The sequence below is a fragment of the Osmerus eperlanus genome, chromosome 19, assembly GCF_963692335.1.
Source record: "Osmerus eperlanus chromosome 19, fOsmEpe2.1, whole genome shotgun sequence".
In the NCBI taxonomy this organism is placed as follows: Eukaryota; Metazoa; Chordata; class Actinopteri; order Osmeriformes; family Osmeridae; genus Osmerus; species Osmerus eperlanus.
The window spans coordinates 7,014,207-7,034,568 of NC_085036.1; the positions used below are offsets into that span (position 1 = coordinate 7,014,207).

Here is a 20,362-nt window from a genome sequence, read left to right on the forward strand (position 1 = left end):
TGTATTCCGTATTTGTATTGATGCTGGTGCATAAAGACCAAGGCCGCATTCATTCAATGTAATGCTTCAATGAGCATATCATAAATACTTTATTCCTCTTAATTACATAGAACGTGTGGTTAAATAAAGGCACATTTTTCCGGCAATTTAATATATGCATTACTTTCCACTGGCATGTCTCTTGGGAGAAAGATTTCCTCCACCTTCCACTAGAGGTCAAGCCAATCTTGGAGCCTTTAATCCACGTTTCAAATTTTCATTGAAGGACTACTGGTTCAAAGTGCACAAAGCATGCACAAGTACTCCCTTGCACATATTTGAAAGTGTAGCATCCCCTTACGGAAAGGATGCTCAAGTATTTAATCCATTTGTCGTTTTGCTTCATTTTCAAACAAAATGTCCAGTTCTTCACATCAATATAAAAGCCAGAGGAATTGAGTATTTTATTTTCATTACATCTGGGCTCTATCAGTGACAGGTTGATAATGCTATTTTCAATTCCCTTCTCCGTAATATGAAATAAGACAAATCCAAGTAAAATTGCCCAGACTGAAATGCTTTTCAACTAACTGTACACTATTCCTTTGAATATTGAACTATTTCACCAACAGCATACCTTCCATCTTTCCCACTTTTAAATTTCAGACTGGTTTTAAAACGGACAAGGTGGTGGTAAGTAGTACAGAACAATGGTATTTTGTGGTGTGGTCATATCACTTATAGCCTGGTTTTAGCTTAAAACATATTTAGGCGTATAGTAGCAGCGTTTTCAGTAGCAGATTCTGATTCATAGAGAAACTAGAAAGCAGATTGCAAAAATGATGACCAATCATTTCTGTTGACAGGTGTTTTTTGTTCTGATGTCCACTGCACTCACACCTTGTGTGCATCCTGTGATTTCAGCAAAAGTAATGTCCCGTGCAAGACCAGTGTCAATTTCAATTGATCAAAATGATCACTGCCATTATCACCAGCATTGCTACGCCCATCTCAAGCATTCTACCCACCTCCCTGTCCTTTAAATCCGCATGTTTCTTCCTCAGTAATTCCTCTTTTCTTTGGCGCAATTCCTTATCTCTTTGAAGTTGTTCATTGTAGTGAGACTTGTAGAATTTGTCGAAGTCGAAGATGTTTTTACTGTCTATGCCCACAGCAGCAGACTTTGTAGCCCTGGTTTGATGAGACGTTGAACTACTGGTGCCCTTTCCTGTAGGTCTACTGGCTCCTGTAATATCTGATTGACTCAAAATACCTCGGTCGTATTTCTTTCTCAGACCTTTATTTCCCAAAACATTGTAAGCCTCGCTGATATCAGAGAAGCGGAGAGTAGCGTGCTCGCTACCCGCGTTCTTGTCCGGATGGTAGATGAAAGACTGCTTGTAATAAGCAGTTTTTATTTGAGCGTGGGTTGCGTTTGGATTCACCTCAAGGATATCATAATATCCGGTTTTGGTTTTGTATAGAGTCTCAGACGAGTTACCGTCACTGCTGCCGTAACACCTACTCAGTAGCTGTTCATAACTGTTTAGCAGATTAAAAGTCACTCTTGGCTGCCTATTTGTAAACAACACCGTGCTGAATGTCCTTTTCTGGTTGTGGCCGAACTTTGTGGTGGGCACCAACAAACAGGTTTCCCTCCTGCTAAACAATCTGGCCATGAGTTGGACCTGACAGTCTGGCTTTTGAGGCGAACTGAGGTAAAAACATAGCGGCGCATCAGGCAGCTGATTGTCAACGTCATTCTGTTGAAATGCACAAAGCAATTCCTCCCGGTAACGTTTCAATCCAAGGTCATGGTAAAGTTTGTTGACAATTATAACGTCCGTTAGACCGCACGGAGTCCTTGTGTTTTCAAACATCATGCCCTTCCGAGGAATTCCGACAGGTTGACTCCATTTAAAAATCTGCTGGGTTTGATCTCGGTTATTTTTAGCTTCAGTCAATCGGTTAACTGTTACAGCTGCCGGTTGTATCGCATCTTTGCCTTCAAACCTTAGGGGTGACTGTGAGTATGTGGTTTTTAAGAAAGTATAGGCTCGCTTGCCAGTTCCCAGCCTGACCTCCGCCATTTTTGCTGTGACCAAGAAAATTACAAACCGGTTTCCGGGTTTGTTGGGGATGAGCCAATGAAATGCAAGATTATAAAAAGCACATTGAATTAAGCCAATTGGAATCATCGTGAAGCTACGGCTGTGAAAATACAACACAGCGGTTGCGCAGTGCAGCTACCGATTGGGAGTCTCATATCTAACCTTTTTTTTTCTAAGTAAATTGTAGTGAGAACAGCTCATTCTGATGTACTGTTACAGAATTAAAAACAATTCTTAATATGGTCAACTATAGTCTTTCCTTGGAACAGCCCATGGTAACTTCACCACGACAGGTAGTAGTAGTTCCAAGCCCCACTCAAAGAACTTATGTCTTGTAGCCTCCTAAACTACCAGCAGATGATGCTGTTATGCAACAAGATTTATTAAATGTTGACGCAGCGAATCGAAGTGTAACCACTGAACTAGGCTACACCTAGTGAAATTCGCTAAAAAATAAAGTACTACGCTTACAAAAAATCTATGAAATGTAAGGTCAGCCAATGTTTCTCACCTTTCTTTCTGGAGAAGGAATCTAACCTGATGTGTTCGTTCTCCATAGCCAAAGATACATACAAAGACTTGTTTGATGGATCCGGATATGGTGAATTTCAAATACACTGGGTAATATTAATCTGAACATTGCCATACTTTTTCAACAATAATATTTAGGCGAGATGATTCATGGCATCCTTTCTTGAGCTTGATCTCTAGTTGCGCGCTCTCGGTTGATCTACACCCCTTGCGCGTTCCCGCTTCTCTCTCCCAGTCGGAAAATAAAAGGAAAAAATCTGACTCCAGCGCGGAGATTTGGAGCATCTACCTGTAGGTAGAGAAGTTATTTGGAAAGACTTGTGGTGAAGCCGTGTAGTCACAATGAAAGACCGTACACAGGAACTTAAGGCTGTGAGTATATTCCTTTCATTTGAAATATTCTGGAGATCTGAAGCAAACGGTGGTTGAAAGCAGCCCGAGATTGTGTTGTAGGCTAGACTAGGTGCGCCTCACTTTTCAAATGCAGATTGTCTCGAGCAGTCTTGTCACTGTGTGTAATTTCGATTATAGGCATTTTAGATTCTCGAGACTATGTTCCAATATGTTAATGTCAAGTGCAACTTTTTAATGTTGCCATTATGGAGAAGCCATATGGAAGCGCAAAGGCCGATAAGGGACAGTTAAAAGGGGCACCTGTTACATTTATTGAGCTTAGACGTGATGATACATCTTAATCACAACCAGCTATTTTGGACCCACGGTACGTGGTTATTGAATCTTCAGTGTGCCTACTGCGTGGGAAAATAACTTTAATTTGCAATCGCAATTTCTTAAATTGACTAAATTGGTTCTTAATTTATCCAATCCTCCTAAATGTAATTTAATTCAGTCTTGAAGTTATTTCTTTCAAGAGTCAATACGGCTAAGAGCAGACTCGTTTTTAAGGGGGTTAAATTAAGAAAATATGTTAAAACGAATCATCAGGTGTATCTGTTGAGTAGGTTGGTTTTTAGTATAGCCTGTATTTTAATACAATTATAATAATGCTTTTCTATTACGATTCAAGTCTTGCCACTAAACTGACATGCTACTTATACAGTAGTTAATCGTGTGTTAGCTAATATATTTGATTTTGAATTCATTTGATATTACTGGACCCTCACTTTCAAGCTGATCCTATAAACATGACAGATATATAATGCATACACACACACACACACACATGTGCACACACACACTCAGATCTGGGACTGTGCCAGGAGGGTGGAGATGAGCCCGTGTAGCAGCTTGATCATCAGTGGATGACAGTGTTCCACCTGGGTTCTCTGACAGCACTGACCAATCACGGTCATTCTCACATTCGTGCCAGAGTGTGACCAAATAGTAGCCTGTTCAATGTGCCTATCATATTCATGGGAAGTCGTTTTGTGTGTGTGTATGCACAAAGATGTATACTGTACTACATACTACAGGGTTTCCAAGAATTTTTTTCTCATACATTAACACATATGTTTCGTTGTTTATTCATCCATATTCCACTAAGGTTTTGACATTTGGAATCACCAATGCAATGTCATGACCTCATACCACAACTTTGCTGGACATCAACGATCACTCCAAACTTTTGCTCCATGTCCCCACTTCTGAAAAGGCCTGTCATTTCGCAAAGGCCGCATTCGCATTCATCCGAGATGCTGCAGAGTGCTGCTATTAGGATAAGGCTAGGATAGGGCTATTACGGCCCCAGAAGACGACAGCTTGACATGAAAGCAACCGAAGACGTTTACTCCCCCACTGTAGCTTATCATTCAGAAAGCTACTTCCTGGGTGTTTTTTGGGGGGCTTTTACTCTTACCCGTGTTTGTTTTGAAATGGGATTGTTTCTTTTCTGCCATTTGTTTTGACTAGAGCGTCTGTTGTGTCTTAGCTCTGTGGCGTCGGCAGCTGTTGAGGCCAGTGGACCTGTCGTCAGATGCTTCAGATCGCCATTGGGGGACATTACTTATGAAACACCTGTGCCATGCCTTGGACTGACGCCCTGTGAGGCGGGTTGGAGGCTCGTGTGACAACATTCAGTGGCCGTTCCCCAAACGTTAGGCCTGGTGCTGACTCCGATCAGTGGGCATGATTCGGAAAGGGTTCATCCGATAAACCGGAGCTATAGCCATCGCGAGGACAGATCCAATACCCGTTTCTTTTAAAGGTCTCATTTAATTGGATCGGCGTCAAAATGTCAGATCCGATAGAAGGCTGGATAGAATCGACTTCCGTTCGGTGAAGTGTCCGATGTTTGACGAGCGGGTTAGGGATGTGGGTACGAGACAGCTAGCTTGTTAAGGTGGCAGGGGGTCATCCCTTCTCATGGAGGGGGCGGATATTGGACTGGGTGGAATGCAGTTGGGACTTTCTCCTCGGTCGGTCCTGATATCGCTGGCTTGACTTGATCACCTGCCGTGTGTCATCCAACACATCCCTGTGCCAGCAGGGACGGCTCTTTCCGAGCTGTGGATGAGTGTCAGGGCAGATGGTGCTGAGTTAAACAGTGAGTCGGCGCAACAGCAGTCGTAAGAAGGCATGTTTTGCCCGTCCGAGGTGGAAGGCTGGAGTGGGCGGAAGGGGGGGGGAGGGGGGGGAGAGAGGGCTACGTCAGGTGGGTCCTGCGTGCGTGATGTGCGTGGTCGCATGTTGCTGATGGATTGCGTGGGGGGGGGCTCATGCGTGGGCGTGCGCGAGCATGCGGCGCTCTCGAGGGTGTGTGTTTGTGTGTGGTGAGGGAAAGGCACTCATGTCATAGAGATAATGTGGTGTCAGTGTGGGCTGAAGGCTATAATGACTGTGGTGTAGGCCTACTCACAGATCGGAGGCTGGAGCTATTGTCTCCCTTCCTGAGCCCTCCCACAAATGTGTGTAGGAGCAGGATGAGTGTGCGACAGTGAAAAAGGTCCCCCTCCATGTTGAGATTTGGTTTAATTGTCTTACCTAACGCCCTTATAAACAGCTGCTTTGGCTATTGAAAGTGAAGTGGTTTAGCCTGTTGCCTTACATCTTTGTTTTTCTACCGAGAAGCCTTCTTCATTTTGTTATTTGTTTATGCAAATTAACAACAACAAAAAAGAAAAGAACAAGAAAATGAAATTACAGCATGCTTTCAAGCTCATAAATAAAGCACCTCATTGCTTGTTTCCATATTACCCTGTCCACCCACGTAAAATAGGATTCCATTTGCTGGATTTCCAGGGAATCATCAAATTATTCTGTTCTAACTGAATCCACCGTACTCCGGTTTCTTTTTCATTCACCGGTTGAAACCATGTCACCATTACAGGAGAGCCTAGGAGTCCATATAGATGACTAAAGGGGATATATAAGGGATGTGAGGCACCGTTCTCAATGTCAGCTCATTGTACAATACCTCAGTCTCATAGCACAGAAGCAATGAAAGCCTTCATCCAGCAACCATCGGCACCGTCTGGTTATGAGGTCATTCAGATTTTTTTCATATTTAATTGTGCTTCAACCCCTCTCTCTCCATGGCCCCTTGTTCCCTGGTGAGGTGTTAAATAGCCACCCCTCAGCTCTCTCTATTGTCTCAGGGACACTGATATACTAGGGTGCCATGTGCCATGCGCACTTGTCTCGTGCCCACACGCTGAGGCATGAGAGACGACACTCTGGATGAGGGTGAACCTTGACCCTGCTGGGCTGCAGCCCTCACCACCACCCCCCACCCCCACCCCCCACCCCCTCCAGGAGAGACATGAAACATTTATGGCTTTTAGGCCTCGGCATCCGCCCCCCAGCTGCCAAGCCCTCCCTGGTAATGATAGCCCTTCAGGAGGCCCTGGGAGGCTTCCCTCTACGAGCAGACAGCCATCCACGATTTTTCTCTTTTCAACACAAATAAATTGGATCTGGTGTCATGTGCGTCCATTTTTTTTCTCCTTTCTTTTCCTGTTGCCATTCTTTCCTTTTACACTTAAATTGTAGGCAGGAGGTGTTGATAGCGGGGCTTCTGTTGAAGCACCGTGAATATTATGCAGCGTCAAAAGGCCTTTTTGCGTGTTCTCTTGGAAGTACCGCGTGTGTATTTCTCATGAGTCATGCTGGTTTCACAACTTTTACTGGTGGATGAATGCAGCAGACGTCTTTGTTTGATTTCCCTCTCGGTTTACAGGGCAAGGAGGCTGAGGAGGAGGACGAGGTGGCCGTCGCCATGGACAAGGACAGATTCATGGACGATTTCTTTGTGCAGGTACCGTAAAGGCCTTGTTTACCCCTGTGTGCACACTGTAGAAGCCTTGTCACATGTCTGAGTCTCCAGTACATCTTCATCTTTGTCGGAGCTCCGTAAGCGAACGTCAGTGCCGAGCCTAGAGATGTCAGGACAGTGTGTCTCGCTCATATCTCTCACTTTGAGATGTTTCCATGCACCTCTTTGTTTGTACTTTGTGACAGACATTTCTCAGTGAATACAGGCTTAGTCAGATGAACATTTATCATCAATGTCAATGTTTCAAAATCATCAATAGATCAATGTTTACAGGGTGTTCGGCCACATGATACGCCTAGCTCTCTCCTCCTTTGAAAACTTGTATGCGCATACAGGACGAATACCTGTATGAAAAAGGTCATTGAAAGTTCAACCCCATACATACGGGCAGTGATGACTGGTGGTGAGGATGTCTAATTGAACCAGTCCCAGTTCTAACACTTCAGGGGGCGTTGCAGCTCCCTTGCACCTCAGCACACTTGTTAAACAGTACGTGAAGCTGGATTGCCGGATGCCTCGCTTGCACTCTTTGAACTCTGAAGTCGACATATCTCTCTGCAAGCGCCGTCTCCGGGCCCCCTAATTACGCCGGCTCAGAGCCACAGCCTTGTACCTTCACAGCCCCTCCCCGCAATCCCCCATACCTACAGTATAAGAGCAGTCATCAAAGGACCATGGGACTGTGCGTGAAGATGCACTGATACGATCATCAAAAACGTGTTAGCGTATCGATGCCTCTGAGACAAGCTAGCTTTGGTTTGCATTAGCATGATGCACTAACAAACTAACATGGGGATTTTTGATTTCTTCATCACTCAACTCCATAGTTGACTCATTCAGGTTGCCAATTCCCAGTTGCGGTTGTATATTGAAGTAATTATATAGGTCGGCTTCAACTTTGATTGGGAAATGATTAACCACCATTGACTTTTGTTTTTCTTACTGAAAAGAATGTCTTTGAACTTGGCTGTGAGTATCTTAGAAACTTTTTGTACGAATTCTCAAGAACAATAATCTCCATGGTGTGGTCAGGTGGATGTCAATCCCAGGCAGACATTAGCATTCCTGTGTAACGACTCCTGCACTCTCCTGGTTCACTGCATGGCTAATTGTAGTCTTCCAGGAACTTCCTCCATTTGATTCAGGACTCATTTTCCCATCAGGCAGCCCACATGCAGAGACTGAGCTCACACACAAGTTGACGTAACCTATATCTCTCCTCTCATCTACTTGCAAAGTGATATTTAGACCAGCTCCCCATGGAGACTCCACCATGCTTACATCACTGGAAATTAATGAACCAGGCACTGGTAGGAGAGTTGAAGAGTCTGGGAGCTGGAATGGAAGGCCAATAATGGAATGGAATGAGGTCGATGAATTTTAGCAAGAAATATAGTATCAATATAATTTCCTTCAATATCCAAACTGCTTTAGCAGTTGGCGATATGCTTAAGTCAATATCAAACAAACAAAAACATCATATTATAGGATTGACAAACTATCTGCCTAAGATTCAAGTACTCTTTTAGGCAGTAGGAGGATAATGTTATTTTTATTGTGTGTAAATAATGGAAAGCATTTGGACGCATCTCAAAACCAGCAGAGGGTCTTGCATCTTTTTGGCAGAGCCAAATGTGTGTGTTTTATTTGTGTTCATCGTCCAGCGCTGTGTTCTCTCACACTTCATGCTCCAAAGCTTCTCGCAAGTAGGGAAGAATCGTCTCGAAAATACAACTTTGTGCTCTCGGAACTCCGGCAAATGAGCCTGTGCATGGCTAACCGCTGCTTCCATTCCTAAGGCCCGGCTGTCAGTTTGTAAACCTCTCTGTACGACCAGGTGGAGGAGATCCGAGGCTTCATCGAGGAGCTGTCAGAGAAGGTGGAGGAGGTGAAGAGGAACCACAGCGCCATCCTAGCCGCCCCCAACCCTGATGAAAGTAAGTCTCCCTCCTCCTCTTTCTTCCTTTCTCTTGCTTTGCACTTCCTGGGATGAAAGGATGATAGGCAGGGAGAGAGTGGGCAGTTGCTGCTTCAGGTCCGAGAGTGAAATGTAAGGGATTTTTGGTACGCGCACCTTCCCACCCACGCGAACAAACACGCAGTCGCGCGCACACAGACAAACGCATAAGCGCTCACTCCCATGCGCACACCCGTAAACACACGCACACCTACCTCTTGTCGGAAGACACCTCTGAACCCCTCTTTTCATTAAAGCCCAGTAATAAATCAGCGTTTTCATCAGTGGAAACCCACGTGGTCAAATGGCAGCTCTATATTACCCATCCACTCACCCTGTGTTCCAGTGGGTTTACCCCTGTCCTATCGGATGGACCTAACATAATAACCCAAGTCTTGCTTTCTAATGCAACTCCATGGGAAAGTGTGATTTAGGAAAATAATTGTTCTTAAATACCATGACTGTAACCTTCCATGACCCCAAAAGAAACGCCATTTTCTTGTGACTATTGAAAGGTCATTAGAAAGGGTTATCTGTGTGTAGAAACTGTATTCAGTGTCATTTTAATAGCGATATAAGTATTTCCTGCAATTAAACAAAACAAACAACAAAAAAACAACCATCGCATATGGTTGTATTTGTTTTAAGTTGAATTGGCAGTTGTCTGCCAATTGAAAACCTACTGGAGAAGCTGTGGCAGCCTTAATGAAACGATTAAACGTTGCCCAAATTGGTCCTTATTAGTTAAGAGATTGACTAATTGCTATTAATCTCAAGTGCATTCTGATTGCCTAGTCAGTTTTGACCTCACAGAGAGAGGTTAGTCGAAGGGCCTGATGAGAACCACAGGGGTTAAGATGGTAAATTGAAAAAAAGAAGTCCGCCATTTGCATAAGATTCATATTCCTTGTCAGATACAGCGATGATGTCAAGTGAAATGTAAATTCTAATTATAGAACTCCTGTGGGCAATTTTCCCCCTGGATTGCATTTTGAAAGATACAGCACACACTCTCTCTCATTATGTCTTATTAGATTAATATTGCTGTAATTACCAAAGCACTCTATCGTACAGACTTTGTGCATCGTGATGGGTTCGGAAGTGCCTGTATTGAATCGGCAGTGCCATAGATGGTGCTTTCGACAGCGAGAGATTTTTCAATCAGTTAATTTGTTTTGGTGTCATCGGGGAGTATATCCTTTGGGGTATATACAAAATTAAAGGCTGTGGTTCTGAAGACGGAATAGATTTGCAGCTTTTCTCCTCGATCGAGTTCTTCCCCTCCCCTGAGTGTGAGGGTTTCCACACCTCACGAACATGGTTGCTCATGTGTTACCTCAACTTGCCTAACCTTGTTATCGGTTTGAAAATGACATCTCCTCGCAGGTGTCTTATTCAACACTCAGAATCACATGACAGCCATGACAACACTCTTCCACTTAGCCGAGAACTGACAGTTGATATAGCTGCAACTTCAACCTTTACGGGTCAACAAAAAACCCTGACAAAGGGTGTCATTGATTGAAGCCTACTCTGGAAGCATGACATGGATGCAGGAAGATGATCAATGTAACATCGTTTTGTTTTCGATCACAGTCCTGATCAAAAGGGCGGTTTCCTCTGAAGCTGCACAGGTGCTCGTTGGAAACTGGATATCAAAAGTACAGCACAGCATACAGTGTATTTCAATAGTTGATAGCTATAGATTATCTGGTTTGAACTAAGCCCTTGGTCCAAATGGAATTGCTGTTGGTAGCTTATACTGTTCCCTTAGTTGGTTGTCTTTTAACATTCTTGTGTTTTGATCTAATCAGTTCACTAATGAAAGTCAGGAGTAACAGACGTCTTTGTGCTCTAAGGTCCATTTGTCAATGCAGATTAAGAGAGCTCTGAATTAATATGGGTCAAAAAAAGGCCTTTGTCTTTTTTAAATGTCACCACACACAAACAAACACTTGCTTGGCTGCCAGAAATTAGATCATTATATCAGTGTCAACTGATATAACAACTATCAATCCCAGTGGTGGCCTTTGACTGATTCCCCCCCCCCCCAAAAAAAAAAAACAAACAACCTAAACAATACCTGCACTTCTGTACAATAGTGCAGTCCTGAACATTCCTCAATAAAAAAAGATTTCTCCACTTGATTGCAATTTCCTGAGAAAATCAGGGGCTAAGGGCCTAATCAAATCAGAGGACAAGTAGAGTGAAATGACCGTTTTCCTGTTACAGTAGGTGTCTGGTAGAACACTGAGTGGGCTGGATCTGGGGTCTGGAGAGAAACTGGGTCACCGTTAACAGATCACCACCAACCAGGAGCCGTTTTTATGATTAATAATCATATAAGCTATAGCATCGAGCTATAAGTAGCATTTTGTCCATTTCTTCCTGAGGATGGCACTCTTCTTTCCGCTACATCCTAGCATTCATGATGGCTTGCAGCGTGTTGGAATAAAGCTTGCTTTTGTTTTGAATATGGTGGGTTTGCACGGATGACAAAGACAAAGTTGTCCTCCAAGACAGCTCTCGTTCACTCTTGCGTACAAAGTGTGGCAATTGTCCTTCCTTCAGTATGGCACCTTCTCTTCCTCTCTATTCCTCTATTTCAACTCTCAGTCTTTCATTCATTCACACTCCACTTCTCTTTCCAGAAACCAAGGCCGAACTGGAGCAGCTAATGACCGACATCAAGAAGTTTGCCAACAAAGTGCGCTCCAAGTTAAAGAGTAAGCTGTAAGACGCACCCATCGGCAAACTCTGTTTATCACGTTCATGTCTCAAACCCCCAAGCCCTATTCCATGGAATCCATGTTTGTGATGACACAAGCCAAGACCATCCAAAACCAATATTAAAACACTTTATTAGACCTTTGGTAAAAATAGTCAAGTGATTGTGTGTCGCATTTCCCTCAGGTATTGAACAGTCAATTGAACATGAGGAAGGGTTGAACAGGTCATCTGCAGACTTGAGGATACGGAAGACACAGGTATGGCTGTAGTGACTGTCGACCACAGCGGTCGTCCACTGTGGTTTAGCGGTTTACGGTTTTGTGTTAGCAATTGGGCTAATTCTGGCTCCAATTCTGGCAGCGAGTTCATTTGCTCCTCTCAGTGGTATTCCAGGACTGGAGTTAGTCATGCCTTGTGTAGCTGCAATAAGAACAATTCTTGTAATATTTGTAATATAACTAACATCTGTTGTGGTTGGTCTGTCAGCATTCCACATTGTCTCGCAAGTTTGTGGAGGTGATGTCAGAGTACAATGCCACGCAGTCCGACTACCGGGAGCGCTGCAAGGGCCGCATTCAGAGACAACTGGAGATCAGTAAGTGTGTGTGTGATTGTGTGTGTATATATATAAATAAGATATGTTTCTCTGTGCACATCTGAGCCTGTGTTTGTGAGCGCACTCGTGTATGTGTATCTGTGTGTGTTTGCGTGTGTATGGCCATGACCAAATCCAATATGTGCCACTTGTGAGCATCCGAAGAATCCAGATGAGTGCGTTTGTTCCGTGCCTTGGTCCCTCGTGGAGGGTTCACCGTTGGAGCAGTCTCAACGCTCGATTATAGCCTGCGAGCTAGATGTTAGGCTGCAGCGTGGAAAACAATCAGACATTAGCAATAGACAAAAATAATTGATTGGATATGTTTCGATTTTGAATCATTCTATTTTAGTTAGAATTTTTGTCTATTTAAATGTGTAGATTTTGTGTCAATGAAACACAAAAACGCTCGAAATGAATTCACGCAAAAGAATATGGGAAATTGTTACACTGCATAATTAAGTAGGTTGTTATCAGGTTACTCTGTCCTTCATCTCAATGTTGCCATAATGAGCTTTTCCCAGTGCAGACACAGGGAGTTTATTCAAACAAACAGGGTTTAAATTCCGGATGTTTGGTTGAGGGGTTAGTGTGCATGCTCATTTGCCACCATATATTTACATGTGTAGGATCCATCTGTTTGCATGCATAATTCATGTGGATGTTTCCATGCGTGCTGGAAGACGGGTGGATCGTGTCAACTTTAAGTGTCGTCATCTTTGATGGGGACGACCCATCGGTGATGTGTGTGTTGAACTGGTGTGTGTGAGAGTTCCACGCAGGCATCGTGAGTTGTTTCATGTCTGCTTTGATGTCTTTTGTATCTGTTCAAACCCTTTAGTCTTAGAATGGATGCTGTGTGTGTGTGTGTGTGTGGCTAGGGGGAGTCAGATGGCTGAGCGGTGAGGGAGTCGGGCTAGTAATCTGAAGGTTGCCAGTTCGATTCCCAGCCGTGCCAAATGATGTTGTGTCCTTGGGCAAGGCACTTCACCCTACTTGCTTCGGAGGGAATGTCCCTGTACTTACTGTAAGTTGCTCTGGATAAGAGCGTCTGCTAAATGACTAAATGTGGCTAAACCTCCATAGCACCTCTGAGTAACTCAGCTGCAGCCTCAACGCTACATTCAAAGGTGTGCTAATCAATGGATTGGTGTGGCCAAGCCCCAAGCCGCAGTGCACTCTTTAAGCAGTTATTGGACATGAGTTGAATAGTGTAATCTCTTGAGATCTCACCACATTTGTGTGGTGTCTGGGTTTTTTTTAGGTAACACCAGTCAGGAAGTTCCCGCCAAAACCCGGAGAGGAGAGCTTACTCACATTGCCCTGGCCCTCCTCCATCTCTACAAAGACCTCCCGAAAGGGTTGTGCAAAAACCGATCTCTTCAAACTCAACGTCGACGCCACGGCAGTAGCTCTCCCTTAGCTCACATCGGCCAGGATGTGTTTACAACTGGTCCCCGACACTGGTCTTGTCTGACCGTCCCCCTGTTCCTAGATTACACAAGCTAGGAGATATTGTTGAGGTATACTCTCCCTTTGTTCTTCAGAGGAGGGTGAAATGTCAGTTCAAACACACAATTCTGCCCTCTCAGATTCAGACTTGAGGCCTGTGAGGAAGAAATCAACTCCAAGGGCTCGGCTCGCTCAGCGTGCTGGAGAAGAAGGGCATTGTGGGAAATCTCAGTAAACAAGGTCTTTAGGCAAAGCAATTCCAATATTCCTTTTTAATATCCTCTTTGAAATTAATTTCCCCCATCGCACATTAGACTGTTTTATCAGCCTCGGAGCAAACTTCCAACAGTTTCCTGTTTCCCACCGAACCTTTGGGTTGGGAACGTCGCCGTAATTTCATCTTGGATCGACGTTAGTTGCGTGATAGTGCCCACAGGGTTTATTGAATAGAAAGTGATATAAACATTGAATTCATTGAAGCTATGAGTAAATGACAGGGGGCTGAAAATGGACTCTGAAATGATTACCGCTGATGAGACGAGCTATAGCGAGGCTCGCTTTGGAAGCCCGAGAGTCCATAGGTGAAAAATCGAATGTTGCTGGGAAATCATTCCTTCAGTCCCTGGGCCCCTTTTGAAGGCTAAAAAGAGTGCATCCATCTTCCCTCCGTCCATTTGATACCTATTGGGATCGATTGCGGGCAAGTATGTGCTGCTCTGCTCACCTGTTAAGTCAATGGGAGGGAGGCCGCAGCCATGTTCAAACCAATGAATTCAAACAGAGCTCTCTCATTCGAATTGTCTTTGTTGTCATGCTGAGCTGGAATCTCCGATGCACAGCAACGCGTCGAGATAAGAGACGCTGAACGAACCCCCCCCCCCCCCAGCCTCTCTTGCGCACGGTCTTAGTTATTCCTGTCCCCAGCCCAGTCTGTGTGGGTGTGAGTGTCTGACTCGGTGCACGTGTGCGTTTGTGTGTGCACTCGTGCGTGCGTGTGCGTGTCTCTCACTGGGGCTTCTGACTCCCAGGTGAGCCACAGGTGTGCTGCAGCCAGGAAGTGCTAGCAGCGTTGAGTCAATATTGAACCAGGCAGAGCCACACAACAGGGCCGCAGCTGAGCCAGCGCACACACAAACACGTACACACCCGCACACACACACAACTTCATATACTCACTTACGCACAGGAGACAGTAGCATAGCCATTGGTTGTTTCACACTTTCACAGCCCATACAGTATTACACACAGAATAGCCCAATCCACAGAATCTGTTGGCTTCAATCACTGTTGCCGTAGCACATCTTTGTGCTTCTGCGTATCCATGAGCTATCTTACCGGAGGTAGTATCTCTCCCGCACAATTGACCCTTCACCTGACATTATCTACCATCATCTTATTATCCCCCCCCCCCCCAGTACCTTCCAAAACAGCACAGGAGACTTCCATTTACCTGTGAGTGGGAGGCTGTGGAGGAAGGGAGGCCAGACTGCTGTTAGCCCTGGGTCTGGCTCATCGTGGCCCAGTGAGGGCAGAGGTAGCGAGGGGGTGGGTGTGTGGGTGGGCGGGCGCTTTAGGGTCTAGCCGTAGGGCCCAGTTGGGACCGCAGGACTTGGGTTGAGCGGAATCATTTGTAGGAGATTTACAGATGGTTCTCACACGTTATGGAAATGCATACGCACATACACACACACACATACAGTACACGTCCACGCACCCAAGAACACTTAAAGACACGGCAAAAATCGTACTAAATGGGGTTTAACATTGCAACTCTACAATTGGATGGGTTGCCATGGTTGGGCTGCCACAGCAGCAGGTGTTGCCTAGTCCTTGCCAATCAGGAATGACTCACTCTTTCCTCCCCACGGCAATTAGAGAAGGGGTGGGACTCATTGACTTTGGCTGGGGCTGAGGGGTTAAGACGTGCATGCAAAGACTATGTGTGTGTGCGTGTGTATTTGTGGGTGTGTTTAGGTGTTTGTTTGCTTGCATGCCTTCCCCACGCTATTGATCATAGCACATGCTGGCCTTTTTCACACCAACTGATAAATGTCTCTGTCAGTCGCCCCCTGTTGACGAAGGCCCCTGCTCCCAGGCTGGGCTATCTATCTTCCACCACGCAGGCAGGCAGGCAGGCAGGCAGGCAGGCAGGCAGGCATTGAATCACAGGGTCAGCCACTAAGGTCACCGACTAGAAATGTTTTTTTCCTCCTCCATGAAAAGTCAATTACACCACCTAGCCAACAGGTGATCTCTCACTTGTCTCCCCCCCAAAAAACAAACAAAACATTTAAACAATGAAATGCCTCCGGTAGCTCTGCAACCCACTCTTGAATTCCCAAAATGTGGAACTAGGCTGTGTAATGAAACAGTAGACCCAACCGGCAGCCCACTCAATGCTGCCCTCGCTGTTGTTTAGAGAGCTCCTTCGAGCCGATGGATTTGAGCTGCTCTGATTGGGTGTTTGGGAGCAGGGCTGTGAGAGCAGGACAGAGACAGGGAGATGAGAGAGGCCAGTGTGTGATTAATCCCCCAGTGACGCCTCTCCTCTCCACTCCTCTTATCCTCCCAGCCTAATTGTCTGGATGGGGCTGTGGGTGCCTGAGCTGACAGCGCGATGTGTCGGCGCACACGCACACAATGCTGTGGTAGAATTCTAGTGGCACTGTGTAGATCTGAATAGTCAAGATGGCGGTTTCAATATAATTTATTTAGTTTGTACAATTTAAGAATTAACAGAGTACTCTGGACCGGTCATAGCGAAAGACATGCAGATGTAACCTACAGGTCGTCCGAGAGAGTGGTGAAGAACAACCCTAAAACCCTGCCTTATATAAACTTTGAACAAATGGTTCTTCTGATGGTCAATCCATCAATATAGCGGTCTCTGTGATTGGCCAGCACTACTCAGTGACAGTTTGACTCCACATCAAGTGTCCCACAGTTATTTGATGCCCCAGCTCCCTCTCTAAAGAAGGAGATGGTTAATGATACACAAACAGGACACAGGACACAATCTCTTTGGCCAAAAGGTTAGGTCAGCTCGCTCAACTGAGATAACAATCTCCCCCAACCACCAGACCTAACTAAGACCCTCTGGCTCTTAGTTAGGTATCATAAAACAACACCATAAATACCTTAAGACAATCTGAGTGTCCATTCTACAGAGTAAACCACACCACAGAGCCTCAGTTTCTTACATTCGTCTGTCTATAACAAAGGAACTTACTTTTTACCGCTTAAAGAAACACAGATATTGTAACTATGTCAAAAACTGCCATAACAACACTCAAGCATACGCACGCACGCACACACGCATGCACATACACCAGCACACACCATACACACGCACACACACAAGCATACACACGCACAGGCACACATACATCAGCACACATCACACACACTGAAGCCCACACAAGGAAATTGCATACACGCGTATGTACTACACCTACACACACTGCCTACACATACACACACACACATAGCCCACCCTGTTTGGAGGGTTACACGTGCACTCAGCACCCAGGAGCGTCACTAAGAGGTGACATCACGCCATGGAGGCAGCCCAGCAACATGTGTCCGGAGAGAAGGGAGCTAGATGGAACATTGTATGTGGGAGGGGGATTTGTGTGTGCGCGTGCGTGCGTGCGTGTCTTGACATGTCTGTGTTTTAGCCGGCCTTTCTCAGTACCAGCCGATACAATGACTTCATTAGCGACTTTCTTCCGAATCGCTTTTAAAACGATGGTCATTTCTTTCCTGATTCATTTCGTCCGCATTCATCAACAACTTGCTTCTCCGACCGGTATTAAGAAGACGATCTAGAATGGGAACATTTGGGTGTTGAGAGACACAATCTGTGCCTTGTCTTTGTCCCTGTAGCTGGCAGAAACACGACCAATGAGGAGTTGGAGAGCATGCTGGAGAGCGACAACCCTGCCATCTTCACATCGGGGGTGAGAGAACCACACACACACACACACACAAGCAAGCGAGTACACACACGCGCGAGTATACGCACACTAAAAGGACACATTCTAGCACACTGAAAAGCCACCGCAGACATGCGCCACTCTCAAAACACGAACCGGCGGCCTTTCTCATGCGTGTGACACGCGCACGCACGCACACCTCACGCACTCAGGATAATACTGTTGCCCGTGACTTGTAAGCCAAACCCACCGCGTTCAGGCGAGAGTATTCTCAACACAGAAAGTCGAGTCGACTTGCGTGTCTGTGCTTGTGTGTGCGTTGGGTTTGCGTGGCATAGATCTGCTCCCCGCGTTCGGCCATGTTTTTGACTCCAACGTTCTCTGTCCCAGATCATCATGGATTCCAACATCACCCAGCAGGCCATGAACGAGATCGAGACGAGGCACACGGAGATCATTAAGCTGGAGAAAGGCATCAGAGAGCTCCACGACATGTTCATGGACATGGCCATGCTGGTGGAGAGCCAGGTGGGCCCTCTTGCATGCATGTACACACACACAGACAGACAGACAGACAGATACCTGCATCCGCAGACACCACTAACTCCTCAACCATGGTTCAGGATCGCGATGATGACAATATTAACCTCAAACCCTGGTCCTACTCTCTCTCTCTCTCTCCCTCTCTCTCCCTCTCCTTCCCTTTCTCTCTCTCTCTCTCCATCCCAGGGAGAGATGATAGACCGTATAGAGTACAACGTGGAGCACTCCGTGGACTACGTGGAGCGGGCCGTATCTGACACGAAGAAAGCAGTGAAGTACCAGAGTAAAGCCAGGAGGGTGAGTCCCGCGGGGCTGAGTGCCGCCCCGCTGCATGAGCCCTAGATGTGACGCTAACGTGACACCAAATACGCTAACGTTGTTGTGCCGTATCGTCAATGTGCCCGCTTAGCCTGTCTTTATCAAAAACCGCTAACGTCCGTTTGGACAAAGAGATCGTTAGCCCGGGGGATTCGATTCCTAATCGATACAGCCCGGCCTGTATCCCTCCCTCCCTGTAATAGCAGTGGTCTAACGTATCGGCTAGCAAGCTATCGGCGTCTATAATATGTATTAGAAGCTAGCGCCTCAGAGAAACCCAAGCTTGCTTGCCTCCTCGGCTTGCTTTAAACCGGATCCACTCAGAGTCTTAGTGGCAGCATTCTGACTGGAATGGTGCTCTTAGCTAAGTCATTCACTTTACTCATCTCCGGTGCTGGACCCGGTCCAATTTTATTGGCTTTCAAATTAGACAGTGAATGAAACTGGACTAGGCTTTTTATTCCACGTAATGAGTTTCGCCTGCCAATGACTAGAACAAATGTCTGTGAATTGAAGGTAAGTCAGTGCGGAAGAATTTGTATTCAAGTGTGCAGCCGTTGACCTGGAGTTACCCAGCCATGTTAATATTCAAGTCAAGCAGTTTATTTAAAAGTTGTATGCATACTCAAAACTACTTGGGAAACTCATCAATATTGAACCGCGAGAGCCATATTAAATCTGGCTTTCGATCAGTGTCTATGGACAGTTTATTATCTTTTTCCTTCATGCTTTTTGGTAGATGGAGAAAGTCTGGTCAATATCACTACCCAGTGGTCATATGTGGGCTTTGCATGCCATTTAGGCTAAATAGTATTTTCTACAAGAGGAAGATGTTTGGGAGGAAATGACGTTGCATGGTAAATGCTAATTATCTAACAATTGGACTTCATGCAGTTATGTATTATACTACATTGTTATACTATATTGTCAAACCCTCTTAAACTCCACACAGATAGCTATGTAGCTAATCAAGTCACATGTGGAGTTGTCTATTGAATGCTGCATGTAGTGTGTGCCATTGTGTGCTTTGTGCTGCATGGGTTCTCCCTCCCACCGAAGGTTAATACAGAAAGCTGTAAATCTGATTTATATGAGCACACAATAACATTGCGTCTGATTATTTGTGCTTCTGGTGCTAGAGAGAAGGTATAAAAAAAAAAACAGCGGACAAGAGGTTTGACGTTGAACTGGATTCCTGTTCCCAGGGTTGTTGTGATGTTCCTAACATTCAGCTGACCTGTTTCTTCTTCTGTTCCCCATGCTGCCCGCGTGGACATGCTGTCGTATACCGTGCTTATTTCTTGGCTTTTATCTGAATCGTAATCCGATCATGTAGAAGAAAATCATGATCATCATTTGTTGTGTGGTGCTTTGTATTATTATTGCTGCTAGTGTTGGTGGTAGTTTAGCATAGAACACAAAGTTACACACTCACACACACACACAGTTACATTATGTGGACACGATTGCCATCGCACTCAATTACACGCACAAACGCACAAATCCAGACACTCACCTAATTAAACACACACAAACAATAATACACTATTGCACACACACACCACAGTGTATGGGCGTGTACTTATGCATGAGCATCTTTTGTAAATACGTGGTTTCAAATGTGTTACTGTGAGTTGGATGTTGAATACTTTAAAATGATGTTTTAAATGTATTTGTGGTTTGATTGTAACAGGAATGGGGACATTAGTGATTTTGACAACAGTACTGTAACTCTCACATTCCAATTGAAAATTACGCTTAATATCTTTCTTTTTGTATGTCCAAATAAATGGCCACTTTTGACGAATGAGGTTGACCTTTCCCTTTACCCCCAAAATACCTAAAAGCTCAATCTTTGAAAACAGTTGAATGTTAGCAAAATGCAGCATGTGTGTGGTTATATGTGTGTGGCTGTTGACATGTCTCCACATGCCTATCCAGGTACAGCTCGTATGCAGTATTACATGTCGTGCTCCGTAA

At 45.1% G+C, this 20,362-nt stretch overlaps 2 protein-coding genes across 3 annotated transcripts; one reads left to right on the top strand and one right to left on the bottom strand.

Moving 5' to 3' along the window:
* Positions 1–59: 59 nt before the first annotated feature.
* LOC134039325 (uncharacterized) lies at positions 60–2,100 on the bottom strand. The gene has a single exon (XM_062485129.1). It carries the CDS (start codon positions 2,067–2,069, stop codon positions 939–941), a length of 1,131 nt encoding a protein of 376 aa, XP_062341113.1. The 5' UTR covers positions 2,070–2,100; the 3' UTR covers positions 60–938.
* A 760-nt stretch (positions 2,101–2,860) lies between these two features.
* LOC134039421 (syntaxin-1A) lies at positions 2,861–20,189 on the top strand. 2 transcript variants are annotated; one of them, XM_062485284.1, is made up of 10 exons: positions 2,861–2,993; positions 6,757–6,834; positions 8,690–8,789; positions 11,461–11,535; positions 11,723–11,796; positions 12,026–12,134; positions 17,472–17,545; positions 17,912–18,049; positions 18,251–18,361; positions 19,588–20,189. In XM_062485284.1, exons 1-10 carry the CDS (start codon positions 2,964–2,966, stop codon positions 19,696–19,698), a joined length of 900 nt encoding a protein of 299 aa, XP_062341268.1. In that variant the 5' UTR covers positions 2,861–2,963; the 3' UTR covers positions 19,699–20,189. The 2 variants fall into 2 exon arrangements, with proteins under 2 accessions (XP_062341268.1, XP_062341269.1); XM_062485285.1 differs by having other exon boundaries at positions 19,719–20,189.
* Positions 20,190–20,362: the final 173 nt, after the last annotated feature.